This window comes from Eretmochelys imbricata, chromosome 8, assembly GCF_965152235.1.
Source record: "Eretmochelys imbricata isolate rEreImb1 chromosome 8, rEreImb1.hap1, whole genome shotgun sequence".
Classification (NCBI taxonomy): Eukaryota; Metazoa; Chordata; order Testudines; family Cheloniidae; genus Eretmochelys; species Eretmochelys imbricata.
The window spans coordinates 79923104-79949674 of record NC_135579.1 but is presented as its reverse complement, the minus strand read 5'-3'; the positions used below and the strand labels follow the sequence as shown (position 1 = coordinate 79949674).

Below are 26571 nucleotides of genomic sequence, written 5' to 3'. Positions count from 1 at the left end.
CAGTTATGATAAAGTACATCACATCCTCCTAAGAATTATTAATGCAAAATTAATTTTCTTCTCTGCCATGGGTAATATAAAGTATGTGCTTTGTGTTCAAAATACTAAGTAAATTATGAGTAATATGCAGTAATTCATGCTTTTGGTAAAATGTACTTTGCATAAAACCTTTCCATGAAGGGACACTATCAAATTGAAATGTAGCCAATTATTTTTGTGTTGTGTTAGGCTTTGCATTTTTTAGTGTCATTTCTCTCATCTCTTTCAGTCGTAATAATCTAAATGATAATTGTAAAAATCATTAGTAAAACTTTCAAATAGAAGTAACATTTAAAGTTCATGCTGTCCCTTTAACTGTGTACTCCTGGGGAGAATTATGCTAAAGCAAAAAGAATAGGTCTTTCTCCATCATTCTTCTTTCCACTATCAACACCAGCCTATATATATAACCAATAAAGTACGTGTGTATGTTACATGAAGAAGCACGTTATCTATTTTGTGTGTGTGTTGGCATTTTGGTTGTATTTGAAAAAGACTTAAGACCTTGTGCCTCTGCTCCTATCTGCTAAGCTAAAGCCTTTTTTCTCCTTCAGGAGAATAAGAGCTTGTCTATACTACACAATTTGTTGGCAAAAGGCAGCTTTTGTCAACAAAACAGTGGACGTATAAATCTCCTCCCACTGACAAAACTCTCCTGCTTTGATGGCCAAGTAAAACCACCTTGACTAGAATCTTTTGCGGCAAATTTAGATCAACAAAAAGTCAGTGTAGACACTGCATTCATTACATCGCCGTAAGTGGCCTCCAGGAGGTATCCCACAATGCCCACCATGACCACTCCGCTCATGGTTTTGAACTCTGCTGCCCTGCAGCCAGCTACACAGGCATGTGTTCCCTCCACTTTCAGGGCCCCAGGAAGTTTTGAAATTGCTCAGCGTGGAAAGCTATTGGCAGAAAGCACACTCCTGACTGGACGACAGGGAAGTGGGTGGATCTCCTTGGTCTGTGCGGAGAGGAGGCTGTGGCAGTACTCTGAGGGAATCACAGAATCAAACATTAACATGGAATCCTGCTCTCCCTGGTACTAGGACCACAGTGGCAGGCAGAGTGGGCTGCTGCTGGGAATAGGGGGGAGAGACTTGTGCTGTGCAGAGGTGAGGACTGATGTCAGGGTGTCCCCCTTCCCCCACCGGTATACTAGTCTCCACTGAACTGCAGTGGAGGGACAGGGGGACACTAATTGTCTGTGCACCAGCTTCTGTCTCAGGACTGGTTGTTTCTGGCTGCTGTCTGAACATATAGACAGCATACCGACACACTCACTCTCCCCCAACACACACTCTGTCTCTGTAACTCTTGTCACACACGCTCACTGTCACACACTCACCCCCCCCACCCCCCCCACACACACTTATGTGGGCTTCTTGTGTTAGTGTTCAGTAGTGTCAGTTTGGTCATATTACCGAGTGCTACTTTAAAAAGTGGTTTAAAGTGTGTTACTTTTCGGGCACACACGGTAATCATTACAGGTTTCAGAGTAACAGCCGTGTTAGTCTGTATTCGCAAAAAGAAAAGGAGTACTTGTGGCACCTTAGAGACTAACCAATTTATTTGAGCATGAGCATTACAAGGTTCATAGCATGTTGCAAACAAACAATGCCAGGCTCAGTACACTACAGCAACACACATTACTGTGGCTCAGTCTTAATATGCTCCTCCAGCCGAATAGCCCACCGTTGGGCTCCTCTTACAGACTTGTGTTCATAACGCGCAGAACAATACTGAATAGCAGTGCAGGATCCATGCTTTCTGACAGAGATGATTGGGTTGCAGGTTAGCAGGGCAGTTGAAAAGTGGTTGTCAATCTAGTAAGATGCCCATGGAATGACAGGATTGAGAAGCTGTCATCATGTGACACTGCGCTTGCCCCTGCCCCTGTCAGGCCTTGCAAAACTTTTCCCAACGCTCCCTGCGTCCAGTTGCACAGTGGGATAGCTACCCACAGTGCACTGCTCTCTGTGTCGATGCAAGAGGTGCTATTGTGGATGTGCTCTATCGACACAAGGAGCATAGTGTGGACATGAAACAGCAGTTTAATTACAGTGGTGGCTGTCCATCAGCATAACTTGTGTCAACAAATCTTGTAGTGTAGACAAGTCCCAAGATTCAGTAAGTATCGGAGAGATCCATGTTACACATTTTTGCTTGATGACCTTTGAAACATCTGTGACATACTCTAAAATGAGGCAGACATACAAGAAATAGAAGCTAAAGAGAATATGAGGGAACTTAATGTTATGATCTTGTTAATCAGGTGACATTCTAAATTCCTTCTCTTCAGATTATTTTAACCACAGGTGCCTCTTAACTATGAAAAGTGTGTGTATAGATGGGTGATGCGCAGTGTGGGGTGTATGCTTCGGAAGCATGAGCTTTCCAAGAGTCAGTGACATGTCAGCATCTTGGGAGTTGGGGATGCCCTCTCTGTATTAGAAAGACCTTCAAAACTGAAGTGAAAATATAGTTGAAAACTAGCCATATACCCCACGTGAAATTCAATATAATTCCAATTATCCAAATTCCCTTTATCTGATAATCCTAGTTATCTGAATCCACAGCATGTCCTGTGTTAGTGAACAGCACTTCTGTTTGTTCAAATGTCACGTTATTTGAAACTTTTGGGTGCCCCCAAGCCATTCAAATAAACGGGCGCATGCTGTATATTGATGAGCAAAGGAGAACTTGAAAATAACATGAGAAATTTTCAGCTTCCAGTGGGGAGGAATCTTTCAGAATAACTACAGTTACTTTAATGACAATCTTTATGCTCCATTTGGAAGAATTTTTTAAGTGCAGCAAACATTGTCTGCATGTATGTTTTGTGAGACACATTTATATATCTTATGGAGCGTGGCCCTAATGAGAATAATAGACATACAAAAGTGTAGGGCTGGAAGGGATCTCAAGAGATCATGTAGTCCATCCCCCTGCACTGAGCCAAGGCCCACTAAATCTACACCATCCCCAAAAGGTAAAAACAATGAGGGGTCCTTGTGCCGCATTAGAGACTAACAAATTTATTTGGGCATAAGCTTTTGTGGACTAGAACCCACTTCATCAGATGCATGGAGTGGAAAATACAGTAGTAGGTGTATATATACATAGTACATGAAAAGGTGGGAGTTGCCTTTCCAAGTGGGGAGTCAGTGCTAACGAGACAATTCAATTAACAGTAGAATACCAAGGGAGGAAAAATTCAGAACCCTGCCTTGTTGAGCCAGACACGCTAGTTTGCTGCAACACAGACCCAGGTCTGGTCCACGCCCCCAAAGCTGCAGACTTGAACGAAAAACTGCTTCAGGACCCAGATACCCAGTTCCCAATGGGATCCATTCCCAAATAAATCCTTTTTATTCTGTATAAAGCTTATACAGGGTAAACTCATAAATTGTCCGTGCTCTATAAAGAGTGATATGGCCAGCTGTTTGCTCCCCCAGATATTAATCACTTACTCTGGGTTAATTAATAAACAAAAGTGATTTAATTAAGTATAAAAAGTAGGATTTAAGTGGTTTCAAGTTATAACAGACAGAACTAAGTAAGTTACCAAGCAAAATAAAACAAAACACACAAGTCTAAGCCTATTACATTTAAGAATACAGGTAAACTGAATACAGGTAAATCTCACCCTCAGAGATGTTCCAATAAGATTCTTTCGCAGACTGGACTCCGTCTTAGTCTAGGCCCAATCCTTTCCCCGGTACAGTTCTTCTTAGTTCCAGCTCAGGTGGTAACTAGGGAATTTCTCATGACTAGCAGCCCCCTTTGTTCTGTTCCATCCCCTTTTATAGCTTTGGCACAAGGTGGGAGTCTTTTGTCTCTCTGGGCCCCCACCCCTCCTTCTAAATGGAAAAGCACCAAGTTTAAGATGGATTCCAGTACCAGGTGACATGGTCACATGTCCTGTGAGACCCCAAGCCTCCATTCTTCCCGGCCTGACTCAGAGGAACGCAGGAAGGCTTACAAGTAAATAGCCATTTACAACCAATTGTCCTAGTCAATGGGAGCCATCAAGATTCTAAACCACCATTAATGGACCACACTTTGCAGAATTACAATACAGAGTAATACTTCATATTTCTAGTTTTAATAAAAGAATGATACATTCATACATATAGGATGAACACACTCAGTAGATTATAAGCTTTGTAATGATACCTTACAAAAAACCTTTTGCATAAAGCATATTCCAGTTACATTGTATTGACACTCATTAGCATATTTTCATAGAACATATGGCGTGCAAACGTCACAGTGGTGTCTGTGTCCTCTGTCTGACTTTTCCACCAACTACTATGTTGTTTTGTGTTGAGTATGTGGTTAGAGATTAATCTTTTACTTCTTTAGTAAAAAGTAAAATGTGCTTTACTTGAAAAATTGTTTTCTTTAGAGATTCTAGAATGTTGAATTCTTAATATTTATGTGTATCTTTTTATTTGGTGTTTAGGACAATTCTAATTTATACATGATTATGGAATATGTCCCTGGTGGTGAAATGTTCTCACATCTAAGAAGAATTGGAAGATTCAGGTTATATACTTAATTAGATTATTCCTTCAGAAATAAAAATCTAAAATTTCTAGTTAGTGTATTTTTTTCTTAAAACTGTAATCATTAAGGAATAGAGATGTAATTACATAATATGGGTACATGCATTTTAATTTTTCCCCTTGTCAGTGAGCTGAAATCATGCAGTGAAAGTCTCCTAATTACATGTATTAGTTTGCAATTAGTTAATGTAGGCTTTCATAATCTGTACAAGAGAGAATCCTGGGACTAGTGTATAGATTGTTGTTGGCAGTCTTTTTGGTTTCCAAAAGTCAATGCAAAAGACCAAGTGGAATGAAAACATTATCTTGCAACAAAGCAAGAATTAAATAAACAGAAAGATTTATCCTATGGAGCACGTTATCCCCTTATCTTGCATGTGCAATTTTAAATGTTATAAACCCTTGAGGATTGAGATTATGGGTATTTGGATACTAAAATCTTGTTGCTTGCCTTTGTTCTTTTTCTATCACATAAATAACCAGGAAACAATTGCTTGATATTTAAATTGTCTACAGCTTTAAGATTGTGGCGTTTTATATTGTAACTCCTTAAGGCTATTGTTAGAGGCATAATAATGTTTTAATTTGTTGCAGTGAACCACATGCACGGTTTTATGCAGCTCAGATAGTGCTAACATTTGAGTACCTCCATTCACTAGACCTCATCTACCGAGATCTAAAGCCTGAAAATCTTTTAATTGACCAACAAGGATATATCCAGGTATGATGCTGGTGAACATATATATTTATATGGTTTATATATTTGAGAGTTTTGTAGTATGCTGGAGGTTGGGTAGTTCCTAGGAAGTGCATCTATGAATTATGGGCAGTCACAAACCTTGTTGAAGCTGGTAGATGTGACAGTCATCTTCCATTCAGGCTAAATGAGGGAGTGGTTAAATGTCCTATGTTTAGTAATGGCTGAAACAATAAGAAGCCACTGCCCAAATCTCTGACCATCATGGGAAGGCTGGAGTAGGTGCTGAGCTATGCAGTCTGAAAAGTTTGTCCTTGGGTCTGAATGCAAGTGAAGGGGTGAGTATTGTTTGGTGGAGCTGTTTGTGACTGTGAGCCAGAAACGGATATGCCAACAGGAAAACAAGCAGAGAGCCAGGAGAGACAATAAGTGAAGCACTGGTGACTTGGCCTTGAGAGAGAACCAAAAGAGAGCTTTTTGGGCAAAGTTCTGATTGAGAAGAGCCTTGCAATTGTGAGCAAAGAAACTGTCTTCTGTTTGATTCCTACTGTGTTTAAGGAAAGAGAACTTTATGCACATTATTTGTAAATACACAGGATGGCATCAGAGAAATAACTCACTATCATCAACTTCTCCTCCTAATGGAAACAACCTGCAAGACCCCATATATTGGCTAGCCACTCAGGCTAAAACGGCGTAAAAGCTTAGATTTATGCAAATGTAAATATTTGAATCTCACAGTACAACTGTTGAACTCAAATAGCAAGTTCTTGACGTTTCAGGAAAACTCCCATAAGGCACCTTCCACATACGTCTCAAGATTGTTAACTGTGCAATGCTTCAAACAACATAACTGCAAATAAAAATTCTCTTGATAAGTTTGATTAACAGTGTGACTGAAATTATAAAACAGAAAACCTTAATAGTTTGTCCACTCAGCCTAAAAGCACAAAAAGAAAAGAACAAAGATCAGTGTTTGTGATTTGGCTATTTTCAGTAAAGTCTTCGTAAGAGCCATCTGTCTTTGCATGAGAGAAGAATATGTATTTGTCTTATACTGAATAAGTGGTTTTTGGATCATCATAAATGATTTTTTGAGCAGTGGCAAGTCAGATAATTTTATTATTATTATTATTATTATTAGCATTAGTATTTTTCCTCCACCAAAATAATAATAATAATAACAAAGATATATGCCCTATTTATGTGGAAGAAGACTGGAACTTTCAGCTACATAAAGAAATACCTTAGTAGCGGAGCTATGGAAACATTCCTCTTCCATTTTGCATCTCTTTGCACCTAAAGGAGTTTGTATTGAATAGTATATAATGTCTGAGAAAGTGTTTCAGAGGGATTAAATCAGAAGTTACTATCATCTGAAAAGACCTCCTTTATGATAGCTTACTTGATTACATAATGTTACACTGATGCTGCCAAAAGGGTACATATAATCCTTATGCAATTTTGCAGTAAAAATCTCCCAGATTTTCAAGGAGTTGCTGATCTCTTGACCAGCTGTTTTTTTTTCTGATCCAGTTGTCAAGTTATTTATGCCATCTACAGAAGTTGTGATCCATTTATCAATAATCACATTTTTCAACATTTTTAGCTATATTTAATAAAAAGACTATATTTATATTTAATAAAAAGTAACAGTAGGGAGTAACATTTAATACATGTATAATTCATCTGTAAAATAATAATCCATGCTTAGCTCTCATTGCTTTGCATTTTTTTAATACAGTGGCTTGTGCTCAGGGTGGAGTACCTGCCATATCTTTCCTTTTTTTAGTTTTATCAGTATTTTCATGAGTTTTTGTCTGAATTAAAGGATCAAAATAACTGGCTAAACAAGATGAAGTCTTATACCATATTGAACAAGTCATAAATGGTGAATTGCTTCTGTGGATGAAGATACTTTTCAGAACATCCTCGTAATTGAAATTTTTTTTAAACTACATTTAAAAATAATTACAAGTACTTTTCTTTGTGCTCCAGGTCACAGACTTTGGGTTTGCAAAAAGAGTAAAAGGAAGGACTTGGACGTTATGTGGAACACCAGAATACTTGGCTCCTGAAATAATTCTCAGCAAGGTATTTCAATATATATATCTTAAGAATAAGCACGGTCTTGTTGTTCAGGCCTGACATTTGATCCAATTTAATATTATTTATTTAATAATTGGCATTTGAGGCAGCTGCAGTAGTTAGGCACCTGTGAAAATCAGTCCCTGAATTGCCAGTCCTTAGTAAAGTACACAAAATGCAATCATCTATGTTAATTAGAGATTATTAAAAAATACTCCAAATTATCTCTTAGTACTTGCTCTTAATGCAACCTTGCAAAATTCTGTTCTCACATTTGCAAGTAACTTTTTGCGGGGCAGGAAGCAAATTATAATTAGGTGAGTTTTTTTCACTAGCATTTTTCATAAGTGTATGCCAGTTTTGCCTGCTCTGGTATATTTTCATGAACTAGTAAAATGAACTAGTAAAAAATTCCAGAAGGTAACCAGACCTGCATACTGGATAAACCAACAGGTATTTAGGAATCACCCCGCTGAGGGAGTGTTTCAACCTGCAAGCATTATGCATTAAATCTTCTTCTTTTTTTAAAAGTCTTTTTAAATATAAATAAAAAAGTCAAATGTGACACTACTCTTTAAGCATAACTGGCTTATCTCACATCATCTCTTTCTTCAAATAATAAAACAAGTATCTGAATGGAGAAGGTATTATTATAATTAATACTTGGCTTTTATCCATACATCTCAAAGTGCTTTACAAAGGAAAGCAAGTATCATTATCCCTGTTTTACCGATGCCCCCTTATTACACAATATCTTATCTATTGTCTGTAAAAGTCAATCGAAACTACTTGTAACCTTCCAAGGTCTTAGTGCAGGGTGATGGTTCTCTTGAAACTGTTGGTGGTGATAATAGTTCTTAGTCGTTGTATCTTAATACACTTAACATGTAAAGCAGCACAGGAAGCTGCATTCCTTCCCCTCTCACTTCAGTATATTGATATCAATTTTTTCAGGGAGGACATTGAAGCTTGAGCTCAGGTCCTGGTAAGATCTCAGAAAAAGAACGTATTTTTAAGTGTACTGTTTGTAAATGTATTTGTAATTTAAGTAATATATTTTTCAGAGTAAACCGCTTTTGTTTAAAAAAAAATGTTTTTCAGATAAATTTTAAGTACAGGTCAGTTAATAGATGAATCAATAAAAGCTAAATAACTAAATATTTTAAAACTGGTTTCTATTAAAAGCTTTGAGAGGTTCCATTTTAACTTAACTAATAAGTTTTAAGATACTAAAATAATATGAAGAATGAAACAGAGTATATACATTGCTAGAGGAATGATTGGACTCAATGAAATGTCTTTAATTTACTCTGAAACTAAGTTTCTTTCAAATAAAGACCTGGGTCTCAATATTTCTTCTCTGTGGGTGGGTTGCTGTGTGGGTGCTATTTGTGCTTTCTTTTGGGTGGGTGGGTTGTTGCACCTGTGCAGAGTCCCATTGGTTTCACTGGGGCTCTGCCAAAGCACAGCAATCTGTGCAAGAAGTTTCAAGAACTGAGCCGTGAACTTAATCTCATAGTGCATCATCCATGTGTGTTTTAAGTCTACTACAAACTGGAAGTCATGAGGCAATTAATTTTGAACTATTCTGTTTTAATGTTTTATACTAATACTATATATTTTGTATTTGTAAGTGTAGAGGAACTCTTAAATCTTATTAGCTATGATAAAACAGTAATATTTCCCCTTCATCTCGCAGGGTTACAACAAAGCAGTGGACTGGTGGGCATTAGGAGTGTTAATCTATGAAATGGCCGCTGGATATCCTCCATTCTTTGCAGATCAACCAATTCAAATTTATGAAAAGATAGTTTCTGGAAAGGTATGCAAAAACTGTCTATTTTTAATTTTTTTTTGTACCATTGTCTTTGCATAGCTTTTCCTGTAACCTGATTATCTACTGAGTGGATCCACAATTCACTGATTTGTTAGAGGTTGAGCGATTTAGATACAGAATTAGAAAATTCCAGTCCATAACATGTACTTTTGAATCCATGGATATCCTTACTGCAATAATAATTTTTTAAAAGTGCATACATTTTTTTAACTCTCTGAAATATTGCTGTGTTTAAAGTTTAAAAACTCAGATTCTTGCAATCCCACACCCTGAATTTTATGTTTTCGTGTTTAAAAGAAAATGGCGAAGTAATCCAGTAGGTATATGTCACAAATCCACAGGATTGATGCTACACCCCGAGCTTTGAACAGTCTCTAGGAGGCACCTTCAGTGTGCCTACTCCTGCACAGAGTAGGCCACGTGGCCTCACTGCCTCCTTTAGACTGAACGTCTGGGGCTCCAGCACTCCTGTTTCACGCCATGAAGTCTGCTGATCAAATCCAACTGAGATAGACTCAGTTGGTCCCTGGTAGAGACTTGTGCATTCTTCAGGGACTAATGAACCTCACCAAGCATTTGCAGTGACACCCAAAGTGTTGTCAAAACAATGGGGTTTATTAGTCAACACTGCAATGGGAATCCTTAGGTTAGCACAGAGAAAGGAAGATTAAAGCATAGCCCATTCCGGTTAGCCTAGAGCTCCGCCAAGTTGTAATGAGCCCCATTGTTCAAGTTCTGTCTCTTTCTCAGGCCTGGTCTGTGCTACAGAGTTAGGTCAACGTAAGGCAGCAATCAGAAATTTGGAAGAGGGTGGCAGTTCCAAGAAGAAAAGGGAGGTTCTGTGTGAGAGAGAAGATATTCCACAAGCAGTGGACCCATAAATGGGAAAGAGACTTCCTTCCTGTGCAGACATTAAAGAGAACCAATTTAAGCTATTCAGTCAGTGGAACCCAGTATTCATGACAAAGACTGCAATGAAATAGTGTTAAAGGGACAGTGGAGATGAGGTGCATTTTCTCCGTTTATGGGGGAATGCCCCAAAATTAATCTTTGGGGAACAGATATAATTTAAAATAATCAAAATTATGAGGTTTCATATGATTAGGCCAATATGCATCAGTGCAGGAGCTTTTTTTCTCATTCAACTCCATGTGGAGAAACAAAGTAAAAATGAACTATGAGGTAAGAAATTCTTAGCAGTTTTACTTTGCTGATCACTTGCTGACAGGAGTTATCTATGGGGAAGGGAAAGGGGAACAACTGAACAGTTTGTGGGAGGCAGCAACATGTGAGACACGGTAAAAAAGAAAAGAGAAAGAAGAGGATGGCCTATTAGTAGGGCCCTACCAAATTCATGTTCATTTTGGTCAATTTCACAGTTATGGGATTTTAAAAATAGTAAATTTCATGATTTCAGCTTTTTAAATCTGAAATTTCATGGTATTGTAATTGTAGGGGTCCAAACCCAAAAAGGAGTTGTGGGGGGGAGGGGTCGCAAGGTTATTGTAGGGGGGTTGTGGTACTGCTACCATGACTTCTGCGCTGCTGCTGGCGGCAGTGCAGCCTGCAGAGCTGTGCAGCTGGAGTGTGGTGGCTGCTGGGTGGGAGCCCGGCTCTGAAGGCAGAGCTGATGCCAACAGCAGCACTGCAGAAGTAAGGGTGACATGGTATCTAAGGTGCCACAAGTACTCCTTTTCTTTATGGTATGGTATTGCCACCCTTACTTCTGTGCTGCTGCTGGTGGGGAGCTGCCTTCAGAGCTGGGTGCCTGGCCATCAGCCACCACTCTCTGGTCGCCCAGCTCTGAAGGCAGCGCAGAAGCAAGAGTGGCAATACCATGACCCCCCTAAAATAATCTTACAACACCCCCCTGCAACTCGCTTTTGGGTAGGACCCAATTTGAGAAACAGGGGGAGACCAGATTTCATGGTCTGTGACACGTTTTTCATGGCTGTGAATTTGGCCTACTTATTAGGCTGGTAGACATTGCCATGATGTACAGCCATATCACTTCATTCAGTGAGCTCATCAGATCTCCTAACTTAAACAGGTTTAACTGGTTCACTACTTGTACAAAAGACCTTGGGGGGAACCCAGGTGGTGCTGCTGATTCAAATACTGGCATTCCTCCTTCTAAGTCAGTATGGAACCAATGTTGTAGCATGGTGTTACAGAATATTGCTTCTGATGAGTCTGTCTTTTGGATGAAATATAAAATTGAGGACACTTGTGATTACTAAATTTCCTGTGGCTCTTCCTGTAAAAATAGGTTATTAATTTACTTGGTTACATTTTGCCTGAAGTATTGACTTTTAGAATGACCACAAATGTCAATAAATCTCTCTTTACTGAAAGATTCTTTAAACTGCCTATTCATTAAAGGTTTCAGAGTAACAGCCATGTTAGTCTGTATTCGCAAAAAGAAAAGGAGTACTTGTGGCACCTTAGAGACTAACCAATTTATTTGAGCATAAGCTTTTGTGAGCTACAGCTCACTTCATTGGATTCATTAAATATTCATTAAAGATTTATCTTCATATTGGGGAAAAAAAAGGTTCATTTTTGCAGTAATTATTGTACCTAAAGTTTCTCTAGTTTTATTATTCAATATTTTTACTGACTCTGGGAAGGTAGGATGGTCTAGTGGATTGGGCACTGGATTTTGAACTCAAGAGAACTGGGTTCAGTTCTCAGCTCACCCACAAATTTCCTATGTGACCTTGGGCAAGACATGTAACCTACCCTCTGCCTCAGTTCCCCATCAGTAAAATGGGATTAACGTTTTCGTGCCTTTCAAAGTGTTTTGAGGGTAATATTCATTAGTAATTGTAAGGCACTCAGATACTACACTAATGAGAGCCATACACATGCCCAGACTGATAAATAGGAGGAGCATACTTAGCTATCAGAGCTGATGATTTTGCCACATCTCTTCACAGATTAAATAATCCTGCAGACTGCATTTAACTCTTTAAGTTAATTTATTTAATGACATTTCATATCTACAGAATACCATTGATCAATTGGGCATAGTAAGTGCCAAATTCTGGAAGCATGGATGTGGCAAGAGAGACTTTTTATTTATTTTTTTTTTCCCAATTTCAGATCCTGCATTAGACTTTCTGATGGTGTTTCTTGGATCATTAAGGCCCTGTAAAACTATGCAGCAAAACCTGTATCAGCTAGATCTTCTTTAAACACTATTGAAGCATAGTTCATGCTAACCTGGTTTACCTTGCCAGTGCAGACTGGATATGACTATTTTGTGTTTGAGATGATCTGTTAAATAGTCACAAATTTACTTTGACAAGGCAAACAAACTTTCATGTATTTAAACAATGCTCAGAATTGTTCAGCTAAGAGCTTGATTGGCAGTGTATGTGCTATCTATAGTGAGATTACAGTATAGGTAAATTTCTAGATTGAATTCTCACACATGACTGCTGAGTGTGCAATTAGTAACTAATTAGAAACCGGATCCTCCTAATCCGATACATGAGTTCAGTAGCTATGGAATGCCCTTATAGTGGTAATTAACTAAACACAAAACACCAGAGGGATTCCCTCTGAGACTTTTTCCACTCATCTTATCCAGAGCACCTTGTCCAGTTCTCAGAGAACACTTTATGCAGTTACCTGGAATCCAAAAAACTTAGTTCAACTCCAGATTTCTCGGGCATCTTTATTTGGCATTCAGAAAAGCTGTGCTGAGTTGATCCTACTCAGGTGAAGGGGCAGGTATAGGGTGTACCACACATCCAAAGTTACACAAAAAACATCTTTCTTTATATACACTTACACATTATACTGCATTTGCTATACATTGCATCACGCGTTATTGGATTAGTTAGTTTCCAAGAACGAATCCCTGTGCAGCATGCTCTGTCCGTGCATTGTCCACACTCAGCCTCCTCTTGAAGACCTCATCTCTACATTCCTAACTTATTTTGTCCATTGTTCCCTTGTTCATCGTGTGACGGGGCAAGGTCAGATGGCTATAGAAAAGTAGTGGGAGATAGATATATTAGCTCCAGGCTAAACAAATCCCTGGTACCAGGATAAGTGAAATGGCAGCTACTCCAGGTCAGTTAAGACACCTGGGGCCAATTAAGAACTTTCCTGAAGGCAGGGAGAATGCTAGGTTGATTGGGACACCTGAAGTCAATCAGGGGCTGGCTGAAACTAGTTAAAAGCCTCCCAGTTAGTCAGGTGGGTGTGCATGTCAGGAGCTCTGGGAGGAAGTTGCACTGTTGGAGAGACTGAGTAGTATACACCATATCAGGCACAAGGAAGAAGACCCTGAGGTAAGGGTGAAGTGGAGTTTGAGGAAGTGAGGGCTGCTGTGGGGGAAGTAGCCCAGGGAATTGTACATGTCATGTTTCTAAAAGGTCAGCTACCATCACTGATACTATTAGGGTCCCTGGGCTGGAGCCCGGAGTAGAGGGTGGGCCCGGGCTCCCCCCCCCACCTTTGCCCCCTGATTAATCACTGAGACCGGGAGACAACAGAGACTGTGCAAGGAAGGATAACTTCTCCTCAGCTCCCTCGCTGGCTTATGATGAAAATGGCTCAGTAGACTGTGACCCTTGTCTCTAGAGAGAAAAGGGTTACGTGGAGGATCACAGTGAGCCTCTGAGGCTAGTGAAATCCGCCAGGAAACGCGGGACCCACGGAGGCAAGGGCAGAGCTTTGTCACAATAGTAAATGTTTCCCAGGGTATTCTCCCTCTTATCTTAGCTGTCTCAGACATTCTATCTCTTTAGTCTACTGACCTATTTACTTATCTTATTTAGCACAAACATTCTGTTTTCAGCATAATGATCTGTTTTACCTCCCTAATTCTATCCACCAAGAAATGAGCCCTCCCTTCAGGCGTTGACTACTCTTGTCAGTCCAGGCCTCAGCTACAAACAGTCATATGCTTTTGGCTTACCCTTTCTCAGTTCTGTAAGGAAAGATAAATCTTGTAAGATTTAAACCAGTTAAAGATAAGCCTTTTATTGTACTAAGGAGTTACAGCTCCAACTGTGCCAATGTGAATTTTAGTAGTTTCATCATCATCTCATGTATTTTGTTTTTATTTTGTAGGAATTTTTAATAAGTATTTATATTTCACTGTCAGTTTTCACAGATCTTATATATTCAGTCTTCTTTTCTATAATTATGATTTTCCAAATCAGAATTAAAATTGCTGTCCTCATTCTTCAACTTATTTATCTGATTTCACCAGCGTAAGTGGGATACAAACCACCATTTGTGTGCATAAGTCAGGCAAGTATCCCCTCTTTACTGGAAAAATCAGTTATATTCTCAAAAATGGGGAGGCAAAATCTGATGCTAACTTAAAATTTGGTTTTAAAAATTATTTGATAAAGGGGGACCCAGAAGTGTTGGAGAGACATCAGTTAGTAAAAACTAAATTAGTTTCTTAGTCCTTACAGAATCACTTCCGTATACTGAAAATTCAAAATAAAGAAATAAATAATCCAGAGACAGACAAGACCTAGAAAATTTCAGCCCAAGAAGTGAAAATTTGACAGTTATATGCCATTGGAAAAGGCCCTTTGAAATAAAAATGCATAAGCAACCTTAACTCCATCTGTGTCTATGTGCTCCAACTGATATGTATGGTTAGAAGTGTAGAATGACTCCACAGTTCTAATTTATATGAGCATTGTTCTCTTTACTTCACAAAGGGGGAGAAAAAACAAATGTAATCTATATTGTGGTGTTAATTTATGGGTGTGATTTTTAGGTACGGTTCCCATCACACTTCAGTTCAGACCTGAAGGATCTACTAAGAAATTTACTCCAGGTAGACTTGACCAAACGATATGGAAATCTAAAGAATGGTGTAAATGACATAAAGAACCACAAGTGGTTTGCTACAACAGATTGGATTGCCATTTATCAGAGAAAGGTAAGGCACTTTCTCATCTAATTAATTAAAATTATATGTATTTCTGATTTCATTAAGCAAAGTCAAAGTTGGGTATTTTAAATTGTATTATGAATGGAAAAGTTAGCAAATTTGACACATCCAATTCAAATGTTCTGAGAAAAGCATGATATTCCTTAGGGTCTTGAGGAATGCATTAAATTACAAAGGACAGGTATACTTATCCTCATGCACTTCCCTGCTCCCCTAATGCGTGGTTCACGCTCTACTCTAATTTCTTTCTTGCTCATCTTCAAAATGAGCTATTTCTTGCACCTCTAACCTTCTACTTAATCCTTAACATATAATGGCTACTGAAATTGTCCCTCCCACTAAGAAATCTTTATGTTCTTTGCCTAGTTGTTCTCAGAAGCCAGCCTGTTCTTCACCATGGAGATGCTCTGGTCTTAATCCAGGGATTTGTCTCCAGCCTTTGCTATTACACACTCAGCCTCTGCTGTCATACACCTTTCCTCTGCTGTCTTCCTCTGAGAACGGCGGATCTCGTTAATCTTGAACACACAGAAGATTTCTTTTAAATTATCCAGTATGTTTTTCTAGCACTAGTGCAGTTCCATCAGTGGTAGCAATGTTGGGATCCCTTCTAGTGGTTGGGTGCAGGGCCAGATTTACACTTCACATGTCCCTAGGCACAGCACCTTCAGCATCCCTGTCCCCTCCACCTACAGCTGACCTTCATATTTTCTTTAAAAAATGAAACTTTTAACCCACTTTTCACTTTTAGGTGCCCTAGAATGCTGGTGCCCCTAGGCATGTGCCTAATTGAAAATCTGGCCCTGGTTGGCTGTCACCATTTTTACCAGTGTTTTCTAGACTAGCTCAGGTTCTGAGCAGTCAGACAATCCTGGCAGCAAGCCTATGCTAGGGCTCCCACTGTTGGAGCTGTAGCAGAATGAGACCTTAAGAAAATTCTCATCATAGATACAACTGCTGAGAAGGCTGGCGGAAGGGCAAGATTTGGTTCCTGACAGAGTGAGTGAAGCAGGGTGGGACTTACTGCAGGCCCTGCCTCCCAGCAGCTCCCAGAATCTGCTCCCCTCTATGACATAGTGCCACTTTTGTAGCATCACTAAGCAACTGGAAATTAGCCAGTTCCCAGATGACATACACCTAGGATATGAACAGTTTCTTAGGTTAAACCAGTATTTTTCTGTTCTTTAAATAGGAAGTAGTAAAATTTTAAAATCTCATTGGTTTTGTTCTGAAAATTTTGAGAGCAGAAATAATTTATTTTAATTGAGACATTTGTCATAAATGAGTTTACAGTCAAGTGACACACTTCGGCGAATATTAGTATCTTATTCAAATGCTAACAGAGGTGTGAAAGTGCTGCTATAATAATAATTTTAAAAATTATTTTAAAGGCCAAACCTAAAATCTAACAATAGTTTATAAACAGTAACTGGTTGTCTGGTTACACAAATTGACAGAACAGTAGTTGTAATCACTGATGTATTAATTACTATAAGGCAGGGTACTATTAACACATCTTGCATTCTTTGTGTTAAGTGGAGACATTTTAAGAAAAGATTTAACGTTACAGAACTGTAATTATCTCTTCTCTGTGTTTTTAAATGCCCATTTAAAACACGATTTATATGCAGTGGGGATTCCTCTGTGATGTGCCTCTGATTTTTTTTCCTATAATAATAAATATTTTAATATTTTGCTACATATGCTTAACCTCACTATCCTATTGTTGTCAAAAACTTTTTTTATTAGAAGCAAGAAATATCTAAAAGTGAATTAGTGACACACCTATTGCTACTTTATATTATCCTTTGTAAAAGATTTGGAATACTAATGAAGAATGGCTTTGAAATTATTAATTATGGGAAATAAATACTATTAGAAGGCTAACACTATAATAATACAGTACAATAGTAATATTTCAGGGTGTATTGAAACCTAGAGATCAACTGTTATGTTTGATGCCATCTTTTCACAATGACTCTTTTCACCAGTGCTTTTTTATAGTAAAGTCACTTGCCTAAACTGGACCTACTCTGCATAATGAAAAAAATAGTTCCTTAGCAACTAACATGGTATGAATAGTACAGTTGAGTTACACTTGTGCATAATACAGTCAGTTATTTAATATTTCAGATAAGATCAGATCCTCTCTTTCTCTTTATGCATGCATAGGAATTTATTAAAATCGTGTCTGGTAATATGGCTTTAATTAAGGCTGAACAGTATTTCCATTACATATCCCTGTTCCCTTGTGAGCTCACCTTCAGAGATTTCCTCTGGTAGGGATCTGAGAATAATATTGTGAAAAATAACCCTGTATTGCAAGGACAAGTAAACATCTAGGGCTTTTCATTTGAGCTAGCAGGGGTTCCTAATACAAAATTTTTGGTGGCCTTAGATTGCGGCCACCAACTCTTGCTGGTGGCCGCTCTCACACTTTTTTCTAAAATACTTAATTAGCTTTAAGAAAAACAAATAAATATGCACATATACACGTCCAAATCATTGTAATTTATTTATTGCTAGCTAATAAGTCCATTGTAGAAAAGTGATATTAACATACAAATCACTTTTCACAGCAGACTTAATCAGCCTTGGGGACAAATTAAGCTCTGTGGGGGCTAGAGCCCGAAGCTGCGCCACCGTGGCCTAGGGCCTGCCATTCTGCAGCCTGAACCTGGGACTGGAGCCCAAAGCCCCAGGACTGAAGCCCAAAGCCTGAGCCCCTCCGGCTTTGGGAAGGTGGGGAATGCAAGGTGGGGAATGCACCCGCTGCCTGCTCCTCCAGCATTGTGCTCCAGGTGTCTCCAGAAGGGGGCAGGGCCCAACCCCTGCTAGAAGCCCCAGCAGCCAACAGGGAGAGGGAGGGGCTGTTATTCACCACACAGCCCAGGGGGCTGTGGCCACAAGAATTCCAGATGTTGCAGGTGAGGTCTCACCAGTGCCTTGTATAACGGTACTAAAACCTCCTTTTCTCTACTGGAAATACCTCGCCTGATGCATCCCAAGACCGCATTAGCATTTTTCACGGCCTTATCACATTGGTGGCTCGTAGTCATCCTATGATCAACCAATACTCCAAGGTCCTTCTCCTCCTCCGTTACTTCTAATTGATGCATCCCCAGCTTATAACTAAAATTCTTGTTATTAATCCCTAAATGCATAACCTTACGCTTTTCACTATTAAATTTCGTCCAGTTACTATTACTCCAGTTTATAAGGTCATCCAAATCTTCCTGTATGATTTCCCGGTCCTTCTCTAAATTGGCAATACCTCCCAGCTTTGTATCATCCGCAAATTTTATTAACACACTCTCACTTTTTGTGCCAAGGTCTGTACTAAAAAGATTGGTCCCAAAACTGATCCCTGAGGAACTCCACTGGTAACCTCCCTCCAGCCTGAGAGTTCACCTTTCAGTAGGACCCGCTGTAATCTCCCTGTTAGCCAGTTCCTTATCCACCTTTCAATTTTCATATTGATCCCCATCTTTTCCAATTTAACATGATTTTGGTAATTAATTGAGCTTTAAATATTCATGGTAAATAGGCCCAATGGCCTGTGATGGGATGTTAGAATGGGGTGGGATCTGAGTTACTACAGAAAATTCTTTCCTGGGTATCTGGCTGGTGAATCTTGCCCATATGCTCAGGGTTTAGCTGATCGTCATATTTGGAGTCAGGAGGGAATTTTCCTCCAGGGCAGATTGGAAGAGGCCCTGGAGGTTTTTCGCCTTCCTCTGTAGCATGGGGCACAGGTCACTTGCTGGAGGATTCTCTGCTCCTTGAAGTCTTTAAACCACGATTTGAGGACTTCAATAGCTCAGACATAGGTGAGAGGTTTTTCGCAGGAGTGGGTGGGTGAGATTCTGTGGCCTGCGTTGTGCAGGAGGTCGGACTAGATGATCATAATGGTCCCTTCTGACCTTAGTATCTATGAATCTAAGAAAAGACCCTGGTGGCCACATTTGATAAACGCTGCTTAAAATCCCAGTTTTAGTCTGTTCGGTTGGTTTTTTTGTTAGGGAATAATATGGGAACAAATGGAGGGAGAATGAGGGTAATGGCAATAGGAACATATGGTTACATAGGTTAGGTATGCACTCAGGCTATTGAGCACCCACTTTTTCGTTCCTGCCTTGAGGGCAGGGATGTATGTTTGTATAAAGCCATGTGCAATGAGGCCCTGTTCTTATTTGTGATTTCTAGCTTCACAAATATTAGTGAGTAGTACTGTGGACCAGACATGTGTATGTCTACATCAAAGGTGGCAGTACAGGAAAGGAAGCTGGTTCTGCAGAGCTGCTACTTCCCTCCATCCAAATGCAGATGTGGGGCAGGAAGTTGGAGCCTTCCTATGCTGCACTGGGTATAAGCACAATAGTTTCCTCCCTCCCAAGCATAGCAGGGAGTCACTGTCTCCCTCTCAAGATATTCAAGTCAGTGCAATAACATGCCACTCCTTGCACTATGCAGATCATAATGTCATGATCTAACACTAAATAGTAACTGATGTTTTCAGATCACAATCTCTTTAAATATTTGGCAGTCTGTCAGATTCACTGACAAATTTCACTAGGCAGATTTGTTGTGATCCTCAGAGGTCCCTATGATTTTGAATCTACAAATAAGATTAACCATTGCAAGGTTTAAAAGCAATAAAAAATGGCAAAAACACCATTTGGCCACTAGTATGTTGCACAGGCACATTCTGTCTCTAACACATAAAATGTTCGGATGAAACATCACCATACAAAATCATATAAAACAGTATCAAAGTTTACTCTTCTCCTTTAAAATATAAGGGTTTCACTATAGGAAAATGGTGATACTAAAACTGTATAGGTATATTTGAATTGTATGATTTCACAAACCACTTCAGCTTTACTTTCTTGGTGGTTGTGAGATACCAGAATCCCTTGATGTCAACAAAGAATCCACCATAGTGGTCACCTCCGCTGTATTCCCTTTGTATAAAGTTGTGTGGTTTATTTTTGTCCTGCATACCTTCCCTCCACTCTGAAAGCCCTCACATTGCAGTGACAGTCCTTTGGGCCAAAGAAAGTGGTTTCAGCTCCCTTTGGAACTTGTCAGCTTTGTTTTTAACATGGCCATAGGAGGATACCATGTAATATACAAGTGTGCTTCTCTTGCCACTCCACAGAGATCAGATAGAGGCCTTGGCGTTCAAGACTGGTTTACTTGATTCCCACATGGCAGCATGTTGTGCTTTTGCTAGGCCTCTGGGCTGCACTGTAATCATAGAAATGTTGAGCTGGAAGGGACCTTAGGAGGTCAGCTAGCATCCACTGTGAGGCAGAATTAAGGAAACTTAAACTATCTTGACAGCTGTTTGTCTAACCTCTTCTTAAAAAAAATAAAATGATGGAGATTCCTCAGCCCGCCCTAAGCAATTTATTCCAGTGCTTCCTGACAGGAAGTTTTTCCTAATATCCAACCTAAACCATCTCTGCTGCAATTTAAGTCCATTGCTTCTTGTTCAATCTTCAGAGGTTAAAGAGAACAATTTTTTTCCCTCCTTATTGTAACAGCCTTTTATGTACTTGAAAACTGTTATCATGTTCCCCCCTCAGTCTTCTCTTCTCCAGACTAAACAAACACCATTTTTTTTCAGGTTTCAGAGTAGCAGCCGTGTTAGTCTGTATCCGCAAAAAGAAAAGGAGGTCTTGTAGCACCTTAGAGACTAGCAAATTTATTTGAGCATAAGCTTTCGTGAGCTACAGCTCACTTCTTCAGATGCATTCAGTGGAAATCAGTCTTCCTTCATAGGTCATATTTTTTTTACCTTTAATCTTTGTTGCTCTTGTCTGGACTTTCTCCAATTTGTCTGTATCTTTCCTGAAATGTGGCACCTAGAACTCGACACAATACTCCAGCTGAAGCCTAGTCAGCACAGAGTAGAGTGGAAAAATTACTTCTCGTGTCTTACTTAAACCACTCCTACTAATACATCCCAGAATGATGTTCGTTTTTTTGTTTGTTTTGTTATTTTGGCAACAGTGATTATGACTCCCAGATGCTTTTCTGCAGTATCCTTGCCTCGGCAGTCATTTCCCATTTTGTATGTGTTCCTTCCTAAGTGGAGTACTTTGAATTTGTCCTTACTGAATTTCATTTTGTTTACTTCAGACCATTTCTCCAAGTTGTCCAGATCATTTTGAATTTTAATCCTATCCTTGAAAGCACTTGGAACCCCTCCCAGCTTGGTTTTGTCCACAAACTTTATAAGTGTACATGCTATGCCATTCTCGAAATCATTAATGAAAATATTGAACAGAAATGGACCCAGAACTGATACCTGCAGGACCTCACTTGATATGCCCTTCCAGCTTGACTGTGAATCACTGATAACTACTCTCTGGGAACAGTTTTCCAACCAGTTATGGACCCACTTTATAGTGGCTCCATCTAGGTTTCAGAGTAACAGCCGTGTTAGTCTGTATTCGCAAAAAGAAAAGGAGTACTTGTGGCACCTTAGAGACTAACCAATTTATTTGAGCATGAGCTTTCGTGAGCTCACGAAAGCTCATGCTCAAATAAATTGGTTAGTCTCTAAGGTGCCACAAGTACTCCTTTTCTTTTTTCCATCTAGGTTGTATTTCCTTAGTTTGTTTAGGAGAAGGTCTTGTGAGACAGTATCAAAAGCCTTACTAAAGTCAAGATATACCACATCTCTTTCTCTTAGACTTGCTTCTCATGAGATCTTACCTACCAACTCCCTGAATTTGCTAAGGTCTGTCTTCTTGAAATCCGTTATCCTTTTTGTGCTGATTTCCCTCCTACCATTCCTTAGAATCATAAACTCAGTCATTTCATGGTCACTGAAAGTGCCAAAGTACCTTCCATTTTCAAATTCTCAACTAGTTCCTCCCTATTTATCAAAATCAAATCTAGAACAGCCTCTCCCCTAGTAGCTTTCTCCAACTTCTGACATAAAAAAATTGTCTCCAATACATTCCAAGAATTTATTGGATAATCAGTGCCCTGCTGTGTTGTTTTCTCAACAGATGTTTGATTAGTTGAAGTCCCCCAGTGCTTAACTATCTTTATAGTTAAATTTTTTTCCTAATACCTAATGTGATTCTCCCTTGTTGCAAATTAAGATGATTACTTTTTGTCATACCCTCAATGGATTGGGAGAACAGTTGATCACTGTCCTCTTTATAACAACCTTTACCTATTTGAAGACTGTTATCATGCCCTCCCTCAATCTGTTCCCTAGACCAAACATGCTCAGTTCTTTCAAACTTTCCTCATAAATCATATTTTCTAACCTCAAATATCCGTCTTTCTAATATTCATCTTTAATACTCTTTGTTCACAAGAGGCAGTAATATGTCTTTTGAGCATCTGCAGAAAGTAGCTGATTATTGAACTTACATGGATGAGGTGAATCTGCTCATTCATTTCAATTTTACTCTTAGAATTAACTGTAGGGAAAATTATAGTGGAGTTTCTGACCTCATTTATATTGAATAGTGTGAATAATACCTTTGGAAGGAATAGAAACAACCTTGGGGTTTGTTTGTTTTTTTTAAAACAGTGTAGTCTGACCTATCTAACTTGTTAAACCCAACCAATTACTTAATCCAATCACAGGAGTCAGCCTTTTGAGGCATGCTAAAGCTAAACTGCTGTGGGTGTGTCATGGAGATGACATAATTGTTCTCCTCATAGAAATAACTATAGTGAAGGAGTTCCCTGGATTTTTTTTAAAAATCTTTCAGTAGCCATATCATTTTGTCCCAATTCTAGGTCTGGTTGGATGGGCTCTTGCTTCTCATTTAAACAGACTTTTTTCATTTTAGGGAGATCTCTGAGTAATGTGGAACAATTGTCATGAGGGGTCCTGAAAGTTATATTTGAGCAACATGTATGTGAAGCTGTGGGGGAGATAGTCAAAAGATTTGGATTTTCATCTGGTATATATGCTGATGATTCACAATAGCCCCTTCCATTATACTCAGTGCCAGCTCTCTCCTTTCCTAATGCCTGGCTGAGATAGGGGCATGAATGAGAGCAAACTAGTTGATGTTCAATGCAGGCAAGGTGCCAGTAAGTAAGAAGTGTCAGGGAGCTTCAGCTGAAATGATGTGTGCTCCTGTTATTGGGTATTGCCCAGTCTTTTGGAAGGATTTTTTTTTAATCTGGGAGGTTTGGATCCCAAATTGTCCCAGGATTTCTAGGTAGTGCTGCTAGCCAGGAGTCCATTTTTACGTCTCTTCAACCATTGTGATAGATTCTCTTGCATGCAGCCCTCACTGCATTATCTCTACCTTTATCATCTCCAGGAAGCAGGATATTCTCAACAGGAAATTCATTTTCCCCTGTTGTCTGTTGGAATCTGAGTTTTTTGACCTTCCACGTGTAGCATAAGAAATAGCTGTATTTGCTTAGGCTTTTGTCTGAGATGGTGACTGAGAAGGGTGGTAATCTTTCTTTGGACGAAAGTCATTTTTGTTGGACATTTGTCAGTAAGTGATATGATTTTAAATTTCTGTGCATACATCTAGACACTACTTGATATGTTCATTTTAGAAAGCCCTAAGTAAATGTGATAATGGATGATATTGGGTAAAGTTATTCTGATTAAGCTTTCTGACTTGCCAGTGATAAAGAAGTGCTGGTGGAGGATCAAGGGGTTTTTTTTTATGCTTGTTACCATATCAGTAAATCTAAAAGGTAGATTTTTACTTGTCTGCTCTTTTAACTGACATCTTACGTGATTTTTTCTCTCAAATATAGGTAGAAGCTCCTTTTATACCAAAGTGCAGAGGACCTGGAGATACCAGCAACTTTGATGACTATGAAGAAGAAGATATTCGTGTGTCTCTAACAGAGAAATGTGCAAAAGAATTTGCTGATTTTTAGTATGTGTAAGAGGACAAGATGACATCAGGACTTACATTGGGATCTTTGCACTCTATTAACTGATGAGGTGAAGCTGAGACAGTCATATGTCAAAACAGTTACCTAGTTACTTCATTCCACAAAGCTGACTGAGGTCTTTATTGCCATCTTCCATGTGTGCAGTTTGCACCAACCCTTATAACTAGGCACAATTAAGCAAGCACTGTTTTGCTGTATCACAGAATACTAGACCACTTTCCTACTTATCTTTGGTTTCTGTCGTTTCATTTGTTTCTGTGTAATGTTCGGTTCCCCCTTTTAAAATGAAGTAGTTTTACCCAAGAATGCTCCATTTTATTTTGAATAATGTATTTGTGCGAGTGAAATGGAAGGTGTTGCGGCTACTGTGATTTAGACTGAAGTGGAAGATAAGTGTTGCTTCTAGTCTGTGCCAGCCAATACTTCTTGTCTGTCTTGTATCTGAGACTACAGTTGATTATATATATATATATATTTTTGGTAGCTCAGACTAAATCTAGCCAACATTTTTAGCATTTTTGAAGGTAGTATTTATCGCCACATAAGTCTATGCTAAATTAACTTAAAAACATTACTTCCTGGAGCCTGACCAAAATTAACATAAATTGGACAGCTTAAGTAGGGGACAGTAGCTAGACCCCGTGCCTTGGTTTTCTACATACCTGCAGTTCTCTTCACTGCCTCCTTCCTTTGTATTCCTCACCTGGGCAGTAGGTAAATATGCCATAACCTGTCTGTGCCATGGGAAACACGCAATCTCATTGAGTAGGAACAGCTGTACCGGGTCTGAACTTCAGACCATATTTAACCAAGTAAATTACCAGCATTTCAGTCGGTAGGTATTAAATGGGTTTTTAACACCATAAACCCTAAACTCTTAAAAGAAGGTTTGGTCAGTATTGTAACAGAATATGACTAACTAAAAAAAGTCAATGTTGTGTCTCCGAAAGTATTCCTTGTTTAATACCCTTTTTTAACTTAAGGCGTTGGTTTGAAAAACAAAATAAAAAAGTGCTCTGTCATTAGCTATGAGGAAACAAGGGGGTTTAGCAAATGCAAAGTAATATGAATGCATTGCTAGATGAATATGGTGTTGGTTTTTTTTTGTTAGCTGTTAAAATAAAAGAGGTTATCGCCAAGTTTTTATTCTGGTATACTATATTAGTAAACTGGGGATGGAGAACTGTTATGATCATTTGATTTTTAATTACAGTGCTTCATTCATGTGTAAAAGAGACATAGTTTAAAAACTGCCACAGTTGTTTTCTTAGTTACGTTGCGTCTTCATTTCTAACCTAGTTCCTTTCAATGAAACAGAATGTATGATCACACAGATGTAAGAATTTGGGCTTGTATACTCTCACCAACTGACTTAAGATACTGCTGCCATGTACTAGCTTTTGGCACTTTTACACATTTATTTCAGTGTTTATTAATAATCAGTGGCTCAGCACATTATTTTTTGCTTTTAAACTTATCCATACTATTTTTATTTGTGCACTTGATTCTGGATATCTCAGTGACCTGTCTTTAAAACAGCACATCTAAACAGTTTAAAATAAACTAGGCTCATATTTTATGACCAATTTACATGCATACAAGAATGACTCGTTTTTATTAAAACTGATCTATATTGATACATAGCTATTGTATTTGTTTGAATGTCAGTGCAGATGAACCATTGACATTACATCCTTTTCATCTGTATGACACTCCTTTAAGAAAAGCCTTTGTAGACATTTTACAAACCAGTATGAGCTGTAACATCCAACATTCTGTATGTCTTTAGGTTGTCAAGCATTTTTGCACAACGTCATTAGGAGGTTGACACTGATTGCAGCCTTTGTCCACCCATATTTACATACGTACAAGAAAAGTATAAAATACTTTGCTGTAGCAAATTTTATGTAATAAAAATATATCATCACATTAATAAATTAAAGAAAAACTCTTTGTATAAAAAAATGTTAAAATCTTTTGTATTTCATTTAGACTGAGGACATGCTGTTGTATGCTAGCTGTATGCGATAAATTCTACAGTAACTTTGTTGTCGTTTATGAACTTTAAAAGATTTTAATAAATGCTGGAGATCACAGTTTGATTGTTTATTATTTTAATTTTCAGTCATTTATAATCTAATATGGTTACGAGATTTTCTATTCTATAAAATACAGTGATCATTCACCCTGGGTGTACAGTAAAACAGAGGAGTCTAGGGTATTGATTCTAACATGTCTATTTGATATCCAGATTAAACTCTAGATGGGCATAAATTGAAGCGGCCTCTTAATAATTTCCATGATGATATACTATTTCTTAATTGTATCAACAAGCAGTTAACTATGGGAAGTAAAATAAATTTCCAACACGGCATAATAGACTTCAGTAAGGAAATGAGATTTTATTTGGGGCAAGAGAAGGAGCATAGCTTCCATGGCATTAGTGAGTACATTTGACAATGTGAATATTATGCAATCCTCTCATTTAAACACAGTCATA

The 26571-nt window shown here is 38.7% G+C and overlaps 1 protein-coding gene across 3 annotated transcripts in view; it reads left to right on the top strand.

Annotated features, from left to right (window-relative positions):
• Nucleotides 1-26167, top strand: part of PRKACB (protein kinase cAMP-activated catalytic subunit beta) — a 121649-nt gene extending 95482 nt beyond the window's left edge. For all 3 annotated transcript variants that reach the window (XM_077823858.1, XM_077823857.1, XM_077823859.1), the window contains 6 exons: nt 4508-4590; nt 5205-5331; nt 7306-7401; nt 9095-9217; nt 14988-15152; nt 23928-26167. In XM_077823858.1, coding sequence (XP_077679984.1) covers nt 4508-4590; nt 5205-5331; nt 7306-7401; nt 9095-9217; nt 14988-15152; nt 23928-24053 — 720 coding nt within the window. In that variant the 3' untranslated portion in view covers nt 24054-26167. The remainder of the gene's footprint in view (nt 1-4507; nt 4591-5204; nt 5332-7305; nt 7402-9094; nt 9218-14987; nt 15153-23927) is intronic.
• The last annotated feature ends 404 nt before the right edge of the window (nt 26168-26571 follow it).